This window comes from Canis lupus, chromosome 17 (genome assembly GCF_048164855.1).
Source record: "Canis lupus baileyi chromosome 17, mCanLup2.hap1, whole genome shotgun sequence".
Taxonomy (NCBI): Eukaryota; Metazoa; Chordata; class Mammalia; order Carnivora; family Canidae; genus Canis; species Canis lupus.
Window position 1 is genome coordinate 1,261,761 of NC_132854.1, and position 11,414 is coordinate 1,273,174.

General features: G+C 42.7%; 1 protein-coding gene across 3 annotated transcripts in view; it reads left to right on the forward strand.

Moving 5' to 3' along the window:
* The window catches only part of TUBGCP3 (tubulin gamma complex component 3), an 83,430-nt gene extending 73,082 nt beyond the window's left edge, over positions 1 to 10,348 (forward strand). For 2 of the 3 annotated variants that reach the window (XM_072782357.1, XM_072782356.1), the window contains 3 exons: positions 2,579 to 2,719; positions 6,768 to 6,884; positions 9,222 to 10,348. In XM_072782357.1, the coding sequence (XP_072638458.1) occupies positions 2,579 to 2,719; positions 6,768 to 6,884; positions 9,222 to 9,380 (417 nt within the window). In that variant the 3' untranslated portion in view covers positions 9,381 to 10,348. The remainder of the gene's footprint in view (positions 1 to 2,578; positions 2,720 to 6,767; positions 6,885 to 9,221) is intronic. The other variant, XM_072782358.1, reaches the window with a different exon arrangement.
* Positions 10,349 to 11,414: the final 1,066 nt, after the last annotated feature.

Below are 11,414 nucleotides of genomic sequence, written 5' to 3' on the forward strand. Positions count from 1 at the left end.
CCTGTGGGATATGAGGAGCCGTCAGTGGCTGGCAGTGCTGGCTTTCAACCCTGTCCACCCTGACAGTTCGAAACAGTCACACTTCTTGCCTCTAGGAGGTTCCCACTGATGTGAACAGAATCCAAGAAGAAAATATTCTTGCCTGTAAGACAGTTTCCTTATGGTCATGGATGTGTACGTGTGAGTTGCCAAGTCACTGCAGGGAAGGAGTTGTGAGGCTAAAGGCTTAGTAATCGTTTTTGAAATAGCCTCTTCTGATGGTTTTACTTTTAATTTAATGGTTTAAAATAATCACTAGAGGTTTTATTTTTTAAGGAATCCAATATATAGAACAGATTAGAAACATCTGTTAGTGACAGAGAAATTCAGTCTCTTTTGGTGTCTCCCTTAGTAAGAACACAAGCTTATTAAACAGACACATGGTTTTGAAGGTGGGGTTGTGGCACTGCTGGTGCAGATGTGTGCACATGTGTAATTCTCGTCTGTGCGTTGCTGAGGAAGATCCTGTGTTGCTTCTTTGGCTGTACACTGGTGCCACCCAGAACGCACACTTCTGGTTCTCTGGTCTAGCAGACTGCTGACAGAGCCCTTTGCATACTTAGCTTGAAGTCAGAGAGAGCACTCAGTCACCTTGTGAACTAATGAACTGTTCCAGGAATACTAGTATTTATTTGATTACAATAAAGAAACAAATTGGAGAAAATAAATCTTTATTAAAAACAAAAAAAATTGGCCCATCTCCATCTTTGGTTTACTTTTGCCTTATCAAGTAAGACCCCTCCAAAAGAAAAAGCAGCCTTGTGGGGAACCCAGTGTTCACCGGGAGTCCCAGGACATCTGACCCTCAGCAGCAGCAGCCACAAGTGAGTGGGGTTTGTGCACGTGTGGTACCGACCCTTTGAAGGGACATGTTTGACCCTGGGCAGGAAAATGGGAATGGCCTTGCACACATCCTCACTGGCCCTGGCACCTGCCCACCAGCGATGAGCCAGGGTGCTCGTTCGCACCAGCTCAGCTTCCTTGCTGCTTCATGTCTGTGAACTTGGCACCCCTCCTGCTACTCCATCTCACTTGTGCTTCTCAATAAAGTCATGTCATCTTTCTCCCATAACATCTTGCAGATCTTTTGTAGGTTAATACTACATTTATGGTATTTGGCTGGTCTGGAGGCCTGCTATTTGTTTCATTACTTTTATCTTTTATCCATTTTTTTTTTTTTTAAATCCTAAGAGTTTCTAGATCTGCTTAGATTTTATTTTTACAAGGAAAACCAGTTTTGTTTCTTTCTTTCCAGAGGGTCTGCTTTCTGCTTTTCCTTGCTTTGAGGTGTTAGCTGGGTCCCTGAGGAGCATGGGTAGGACTCTTTATCTTGTCCCCGATATTAAAGAGATGTTTTATTCTTTCACCATTCACTATGATGTTTGCCTGCAGATCTCATAGGATCTTTATCAAATTAAGGAGGGTCTTTGTAGTTCTAGTGTATTTAGATAGTTTATATAAATCATGAGAGGCTGTTAAGTTTTAACATGTGACTTTTTTTTCTGTGATTTTAAAATTATCTTTTAAAATGGGTTTTTTTTTTTTTTTTTTAAATCTAAGCTGGCAGAGGATAGAGCCGAGAACTCTCAGAAAAATGATGTGAGAATCAAAAAGAACCTCAATGGTAGATGTCTGGGACAAGAAACAGAAACTAGGGCAGGGATTAAAGAAAAAGTAAAATAATGACTGGGAGTTTCTACCTCAGGACCAAAGCCTTCTTGTTCAATTCTAAGTCTGTAACCCTCCCCTTCAGTTGTGGTGCACTATTGTCATCCATGAAAGACCCCTTGTGTTTGCGGCTTTGTCTTAGCCCTACCGCTACCGTTGGTGCACTTGTGTTTGTTTGCTAGTCCTCCTCGGATATATATCTGGTGTTTTGAATGGATGTGTTTTGATTTACATAAGTGATTTTTGTATAGATCTCTTTCTGTTGCCCTCTTTCTATGCCATGCTGGGAGAAAAAACTAAACGATGACTGATGCTCAGGTATGGCACTGTGCAGCACATGTGGACAGTGAGTCAGTGACAGTGATGTGTTTCCATTGTTAAACCATCCTTTCCTGCTGTGAACTGTTTTTTGAAGAACTGTGCTGAATTTTTTTTTTTTTTATTTGATTAAGAATCTCCTTTCTCATATTGTCTGTGTCTGGCCTTGGTGTATTTGGCACCAAAAAGTGAATAGGATGGACTTGCTTTCCTATTCCTTTCTGACCTTGGAGTCACTGCACTCCTGAGACCCCTGCTTGACACCAGCTGTGTGATCTGGGGCTGCACCATGGTTTGTGAGCCTGCTCTGAGGGTGCAAGGGGCTGTGAAGCATGCGTGGAGCCCCGAGCTGGGCAGGACCTAGTGCAGCACATACCACAGGGCACTCAGTAAACGAGAGTAGATGGGCAAAGAGCACTTGGGGAGTGTGAGTCGATGACTTGTTTTACAGACTCTCTCCTTACTAATTACCAATGTCTTTATGAAAAACTTAGTAATTAGCATGTTGGAGTTCTCATCATAAAAAGAAAAAAACCTTGTCTCCTGTTCTCAGGCACTTTTAAATCAACTTAGAGCTGTGTTTGATCAAATCATTGAACTTCAGAACACTCAGGATGCAATATACAGAGCTGCCCTGGAAGAGCTACAGAGACGATTACAGTTTGAAGAGAAAAAGAAACAGCATGAGATTGAGGTATGGCTTTTCTACCAGTGGGTTTATAGTTTTAATATAAATGAGTTCATTGCCACTACAATCACAAATACAACAAATAATTTTCCTGCTGAAATGCTCCTGGAGACTGTGTTCACACCTGCATTTAGAGTCCTGAGGAGACCCTGTTCCAGGCAGAGTGGTCATCCTCACTGTCATCCCGTTGTGAGCATAAGGACTGCGTGCACAAGAATCCTGATAGCCTATGGGCGCTGCTATCTCTTTGGAGTGGTTTTGGCTCTGTATACCTGGTCACCTCTAGCTGGTGGACACACATGGACATGTGGGAACCAGAGCTGTGCACTTGCAGCGACCTCCAGTGACCTTAGTAAAGGATTATTATGTCCTTTATGACCTTGGGTTATGAAGATTTACTGAACAAGGTTGCTCATTATAGACTTTCTTATATTTGGTGTCATCTCTGTAATTTTTTCTTTCCCAAGGTGCTTATTCTTGGGATGGTGACAATTTTTTAAAAGGTTTTATTTATTTATTATTTTGGGGTTACAGGGAGATAGAATCCAAGCGGACTGCCCACCAGTGCAGAGCCCAATGTGGGGCTCAATCTCAAAACCGTGAGATCATGACCTTAGCCAAAATCAAGAGTCGGACACTTAGCTGATTGCGCCACCCAAGCGCCCCAAGGAGGTGTCAGATTTTTTTAGATAACACAATTTGGTTAGTTTTGTTTTTAAATGTTCCCTTAAAATTTGTGTGAGGATCTTTTCAGCTTAGAAAGCTCTCAACCCCCTTAGAGTATATACTGTCTCCTCAGGGTTTTTTGGAAACAGAAGGAGGGCTTGCTCCATTTTTCACCAAGAGTGGGTATGTGTGTGACCCTGAAATGCTGCCTGGCCTCTGTGTGGGCATGCCAAGGTGCCAGGCCTGCCGAAGACCCTATCCGAACCATGCTCACCAGCATTATGCCTTTGGGGGGCTTGACTATCCTAAGACAGATTTCCTTCTTTGTAAAATGGGAGTGGACCTAAGGAAAACCCCATAGACATGTGTAGGATATGTTAGTTACTTATCATTTGGGAAGCATTCAGTAAAACCTAGTCACTGCTGTGATTTCCAGAGCTTCACACAGCCCCAGAGAATCTGCCCTTCTGGAGGATTACTAAACTATATAAAATCTACAAAAATCAGTCCTTGGGAGTTTCACCCTCATAATAGCAGGGCGGCCAGTGATGGGAGTTGATGTTTCTCTCTCCAGACTATAAACTGTCAGTGCCAGAGTAGAACAGATCTACACAATGAGTCATGATTATTCAGTGTGTTTTATTCAGATGTGTTTTGGGATACTGTAGGACAGTTAAAAGCTGGAACTGTAAGAAATTATTTAAATTCAGTGGGCAAAATGATTGTCAAAGCAACCATTTAGACTGTTGCAGTGTTAAAGAGACTGTGCAAGAGGGACTCCGCCCCCAGCCCCCGTGCCCTGCGAGCTCTGTGAGGAGCCTGCCTCCTGCTTCTGTCCCTAGTGGGCCACCCACCTCCCCCTGGTTCTGTGCTTCCTTTCCTCTGTTCCCTCATGTTCATAATGGTATTTCCAATTCAAGTTTAGGATTAAAGGGACTTTCTTTTCTTTGTTTATCTTCTACATTGGAAATTCTGGTTTCTAACATCAGCAGACTGTTACTTGCTATCTGATAGCCCCCCCAACCCCCCAGCATACACAGATGTGCACACAGCTGTCTCCACATACATGCTGGTACTGACCCCAGCAGGGTAGCAACAGTAGTTACTGAGAAGGACACATGCTAGTTTTACACATCAGGATCCAAGTTGTAATGCACTTGACATAATTACTCCCATGAGGTTATGCCCCCAGCTCAGTACACAGATTAATGGTTTTGTTTTTGCTTTTAACTTATAAAACAAAATTGAATTTAATTTTGTAAAATAGTTATTTGGTTCTAAGGTCAAATTGATGAAACAAAGCATTTAGACAAGTCTGGCCTTTTTGCTTCCTGCTCTGTACTGGTCTGTGTCATGAAGCCCAAAGGCAGTGTCACCAAGTTATGATGTATCAAAGGGTAGGACACTACAAACAAGTTTCTGTTTGTCCTAGAAGTACAAAGTTTGTGTGTCATTCTGATGAAAATATTGAAATTCACCATATTTACAATCTAAAGAAGAAAATTGCACAATCATCTCAATAGATAGAGATCATTTGATTCTAAGGAAAATCTGAAAGAAGGTTTGCTTGAAATATCTGAGTCCAAACCTCATGCTTAATGGTGCAGTCCTGGGAGTGAGACCCAGAACCATCAGCTCTTCATTCAGTGTGACAGTGATGGTCTATCAACATTATAAACCAAGACAAAAGAATACAAAGTGCAAACATGTAAGCAGGCTGTCTTTTTTTTTTTTTTTTTTTTTTTTTTTTTTTTTGTGAGAGGGTTCGGTGTCATGGTTGTGGACATAGAAAATCCAAAATAATCTTTAGATAAGTTAGCTGGGGTTAATAAATGAATTTATCAAAGTAACAGGAAACAAGGTCAGTATACAAAAATCAATTATATTTCTAATCAACCACAAATGAAATAAATTTAAGAAATATCTTTAAAAGAGCATTATAATGTAATAAAAAATATACATGGAAGATCTTTGTACAGAAAACGATAAAACAGGGCTTGACAACCAAGGGTCTGCAGGCCCGGCCTGGCCCCCTCTGTGTTTCTGTAGTTGGAGTTTTATTGGAGCAGCCATGCCAGTGATTTCTGTGTTGTCTGTGGTTGCTCATGTGCTCTAGTGGTAGACCTGAGTAACAACATAGACCAGGTGGCCCACAAACCCCAACGTATGTGATCCTCTGGCCCTTACAAAGAAAGCTTGCTTATCACTGCATCACAAGAGATAGTAATGAGCCCCTCGATAAGTCAAAGAGTGTACAGTTTTGAGAAGTCAAGTGTTTGTGAATTGGAGAACTGATTGATTCAGTGCAATCCCAGTTCTAATCCCCAACAGTTTTGGGGTTTTGGTTTTGTTTTTTTTTTTTTTTTTTGGTGGGTATAATTTTTTTTATTTTTTGTAGAAAACAATTCTAAAATTTATGTGGAAAGGTGTAGCATGCAGTGAAGAGAGTTTTGAACAAGAATACATTTATAGTTGAGTATACATATACTCAACTCGAGACATCCTCGAGACTTAATAAAATTTCATCAGTGAGAAGAATGGTGTTGGCTCAAGCAAGGACAATCAGGGGAGTAGAATAACGTCCAGAAACAGCCCTACACATTGAGATCATTAGTTCTTAACGGAACAGTGGGGAATGGAACATCGATAAGTGGTGCTGGGTGGCTATATTTCAACCCTGCCTCACACATGCCAAGCACCATGACATGGGCTGAACATGGAAGTTAAAATGCTAAAGCTCCCAGAAGGTAACCTAGAGAATAGTAAAAGAAATTAAAGTTTTATCATCACAACGGAATAACCCCATTGATAAAAAGACAAGAATCGTACTCTAATTCCTATATAGACTAGCTGAAAAGCATTTAGTTAGACTCACCATTCATTAAGAACAATCTTTTAAAAATAGAAGTGGATCTGTTTCCAAAATAAAAAGATCCACCATGCTTAGGAGAAATAGCCAGAAGCCTTCCCACCAAAGTGAAGGGTTAATGGGCTCTAGGACTTTGAACTATCTGGTTCCCAGGTCTGTGATTGTGTCCACAATGATGGAAAGATACAAGACATTGCTTTCAGTAACTAAAGACTGGTTATTTTGTGACAAATTATTGCAAGTGTTACAATTATGCAATGGAGTCCTATAGTTACTAAAAACAAGGAGCAAGTTCTCTGGGTGCTCATATGTATTGATATAAAATATTTCCAAGGTATCTTACTGATTGGAAAAAGTAAGCAAGAGTGCAATTGGGCATCAACAGATTATGGTGAAGGTGTTTAGCAACACAAAGGGTGTAGAAAACATACATTTCCCTACCTTCACCTTCCAGCCCAGTCCTACCCTGGGAGCTTCTTGTACCCAGATTTTACTTTCCTGGTCCTTCTGATTCTTCAGGGCCGGTGGGGAGTGACAGCAGCAGAGGAGGAGGAGGAGAATAAGAGGATTCAAGAATTTCGAGAATCTATACCGAAAATGTGCTCACAGCTGCGGATTTTGACACATTTCTACCAGGTGCGCATTGGAGTGACAGAACAGTGTCCCAGTCATATTGTTCTTTTTCTGCAATTGAGCACTGCGGTCAGGTGATTGACACAGAGTCCTTTTGGTCCACACATCACCCTCAGTGGGGCCCAGTTTTGGCTGTGATCTTTGTGGAGGTCCTGGGCTAAGAGTGCTGGCCTGGAGTGGTTTTGGTGTTGTCAGCAGTGAGTGGGAGCCCTGTAGGGGCTGAGCTCTGCAGCCCCAGAACCCTGTGGGAGCCTGAGGTGAGACGGGAAGTGCATAGGTGTGCGGGGAACTGCCGTGCAGGGAGCACGAGGCAGCAGGTGCTTAACTCAGGGCCACAGACCCAGGAGGCTGTGAGAAAAGCGGATATACAGAGTCTGTGTGCTCAGCTTTTTATTTCTATGTTGTGGTTTGGTTTGAGTCCATCTGTTTCTCAGTGTGATTTTAGTGATGGAGATAGAGGTGAAAAGGGTTTATGAAGAAGTTTTACATTTGGTTGCTGGTAACTAATTAGAAAGACAAGCATTGACGTTGAAATGTTTAAAAATTCTGTTTCTGTGTGCTAATGTCTCCATGTGGTTCATGATTTAAAATGAAGCAACCTCTGTGTTCCATAGGCATCTGGTTTGCTTCCCAGGGTCCTCATACTTTTGTAGCTGTCTTCATCATAATGTGAGCTGGGGAGGACTTTGTCCCTTTGCAGATGGGCTTCCTCTCACATTAGTGACCAGGGCACGTTTGTTGAAAATATGTCTCCTAAATGGTGGCAAAGATGAGGTTATGCTCAGTGCAAAAATACCTTCACCGGATGGGTGTTTGGATAATGAAATACCTATACCACTTGAATTCACATTTCTATTTAAAATGGTTAGTTCCGGGATCCCTGGGTGGCGCAGCGGTTTGGCGCCTGCCTTTGGCCCAGGGCGCGATCCTGGAGACCCGGGATCGAATCCCACATCGGGCCCCCTGTGCATGGAGCCTGCTTCTCCCTCTGCCTATGTCTCTGCCTCTCTCTATTTCTCTCTCTGTGACTATCATAAATAAATAAAAAATTTAAAAAAAAAATAAAAATAAAATGGTTAGTTCCAAACCGTTGGTGAAGATAGTAGTATATCTGTAACGCAGTTATCTGTAACTTAAAAATGTGTGTCGCTGTGCTCATTTCTGAAAGAGATAGGAATGGTTACACATTTCCTGGGAGACTTCATACGTTTTTGAAAAGTAATCTTAATCTGTATAATCCCAGTTTTACTCAGATTATAATCTTAACCTTCTTTCTAAATCATGGCTATTAGGATTTCTTTTGCTTAACAGAAAAAGCCCTTTTCTGTTCTCTTTTGAATTATTGGTGCCTGAAACAACAGGGCGTTAGCAGTGCCATGCCCCACTGCTCAGGAGCAGTCTCACCTGGAATCCTCAACCCAAGGACAGAAGTGTCCCTCACAGCTCCTGACAAGAAGCCACCGCCTATACTTTTGGTAGTAGCATTCTCAGGAGAGGGACTGTATCCTAAGCTTTCGGTCTCCCAGAAAGACAAAGGGGTGTCCATGGCCTCCGACTGTGTGCTTGCCCAGGTGTGAGTTCCCTTGTGTGACATTCCTGAATCTGCAGGAGCATGGGAAGGGACTGGGGAGGGACAGAGATGCTGTTAGGATTTGAAAAGACTGGTGGGATTGGTGTTTCAGTGGCGACTTCTGCAGGGGGCCTTTCCCAGGTCTGCAAGCGTGGAGACCCACATCACCTACATCCGACAGACACACATCTGCTGGCTGTGGCTCAGGAGCCTGGCAGGGATGGGGTTTGTGCTCCTAAGCAACTCAGCCCTGCAGAGAAGCAGCCAGTTTTTGTTATTTGAAAGTTTGAGTAAACTTCAGTCATGATCCCTTGTCTCTCATGTTCACCCTCTGTTTTCCCTTGAGGGCTCCACGATTCGGTGCTCTTTCATAACTCAGGTGAAAGAGGGAGTGTGTAACACTGGGTTTTAAATTTAAAATGAAAAGAATAGGCTTCTTTAACATCAGAGGCTTTGCTGTTTTGCTTATTCATATAGAACTTAGGGCAAAAGGAAAAATCTATTGGTTAATTCTTTTAAATAAAATGTATTGATAGTGCATTTGTATTTGTGGATGTGGGTATCTCTTCCTAACATGGCTGTGAAACTCGGGTTCCCGGAGTGGCTTTCCTTCCTTGGGATGCCTGCTGTGGTGGGGGTGTTCCTGCAAGATTGTTGATCTGGGAGGAAAAACCACCCCAAATGAGGCTGCAGTGGCACGGGGCGGGGGGCTGTTATGTTCTGTGGATAGCTCCCCTTTAAAGTTGATACTCCTCTTTTTTTGTTCTTAGGGCATCGTGCAGCAGTTTCTGGTGTTGCTGACAACCAGCTCTGATGAAAGTCTTCGGTTTCTTAGCTTCAGGTTGGACTTCAATGAGCATTACGAAGCCAGAGAGCCAAGGCTCCGAGTGTCTCTGGGCTCTCGAGGGCGGCGCGGCTCCCACACGTGAACCTTTCTGTGTCCTCACAGGGATCTATGGATGCTACTACTTGCATTATGAGACATAAACATTCACATTTAAATCCTCAAGGCCACTGGCATGCTACAGACGCCTACTGTTCCTGCCCACAAGTACTTCAGTGTTTTCAATGGCATGGCGTCTGATAGAATCAAAGTCATGTTTTTATACATTGGAAAGTTGAATATATTTGTAATATCACTAAGTTAAATATAGGCTGGTTTGCACTATTCAAATTTATTTTTTAAAGTCCTCATATTTAAGAGATACCACACTTTGTTGAGGCTTCATAAGCTCTCCATGATATAATTTATATTTGTCATTTTTTAAGAAATCACAGTTGCTTTTAGAGAAAATTAGAGCGAATGGATGTTCATCAGTTAAGATGGTAATGTCATTGCTATTTTTTTAACATTCTCCTTAGAGGCAGTTTTTGTTATATAATCAAATTAAATTGAAACAGAATGTCCCTTCTAAGAAAATATATAGAGCATTTTATTTTGGTTTGTAGTGTGTAAAATATTAACCTGTGTAAGAACCTTTACACGTTTATCTTTCTTTCAAAGTTTATCTTCTTTCAAAGTTTACATTTTTATATTTAATTTACTCTTTCTGATAACTTCTAAAATTAGTGTAGAGCCTACATAGGGGTCATGAACAGAAGACCCACAAGCCTCCATTTCTTGATCTGTTGGCTGAAGTGATATGTAAATACGGATGACTACAAAGTTAATGAACTATTTTATTTTCAAATTCTGATAAGCATTGGAAAGAAACTGACTTGAATAATGAAGATTTCCTTTTTCCTTGACTATTTTTTCATTGTAAATATTTATATACTACTGACCAGATGTGGGGGAAGCTGTTTTTTGTAAAAATGTCATATCAAGTCACATAAATCTGCCTTTATGGTGTTGCATAAGTGAAACTTATAGAATTAAAAGCAATTATCTTTCAGATGTATTGGCTCTTCCTTGACTACTCTGTGAAGACAGTGAGGTCACCCTCTAGGCTCGCAGGCCAGGCTGGCAGTTTGTCAGGAGTTTGTCACGCCAGTGCATGAGCTGTGCCATCCATGAAACCTGGCATTTGGACTGGCATGAAACCTGGCAGCCCTCAGGGCATGGCCAGAGGGGTACCCCCCACCCCCCTTTTTTAGCTGTCTGAGGTTCCCGTCCGAGGCCCTTTAAAACCAGAGGAGCAGTTCAGGTGCTGGCTCTGCAAAGATGAAATCTGTGGTGAAGGCCAGAACTTTTTATGGTACCAATTTTAGTTTAAAAATCTGTAAAATTGGAAATTTGAAGCAGTATCTCTACTGGAAGTTTCCCAAAACTGATGGTGTGTTGTGTACAGGTTCCCCCACCATCCCAAAGTGGACACTTGTAGGCAAACTTTGGCATGCCCGAATGGAGTAGGTGAAGGAGCATTGCCATGGGCTCCCGTAGAGGAGTGTTTGCACGCTCCCAGACCCCAAAGTCACCTTCCTTAGGCTTTCCTGAGGACACATGCTGCCAACAGAGGCACAAAATCAAGAGAAGGCCTGGATAAAGGCTCTGGCAGCTGGGCACTGAGATGCGAGTGTGTCCCTAGAGGGCACGGGATGCCGAGGTGCCAGCGTGTCCCCAGAGGGCACTGGGCGCCGAGGTGCCAGCGTGTCCCTGGAGGGCACTGGGCGCCAAGGTGCCAGCATGTCCCCAGAGGGCACTGGCTGCCGAGGTGCTAGCATGTCCCCAGAGGGTGTGGGAACTACCGTCCCTGCCACTCCACTGCTGCAGATCCAGTGCTGGGCCTTCCGTGTGCTTCCTGCCTCTTCATAAAGCGAAATCCTCTTGGAATGGGTACTGATGGAGGTCTTTTGTAACGCCCGAGTGATATGACACAGACTTTTGAAAACAGGGGCCACCTGTATTTCCCAGAGAGATGTCCCGAAGATTTTTGACCTTGGAGTCTTTGTTTTTTTTAAAAGGCCTTTCTCCTCTAGTCCTCAGTAGAACCCACTCTGAAAAATGCTGATCCAGATTTAGG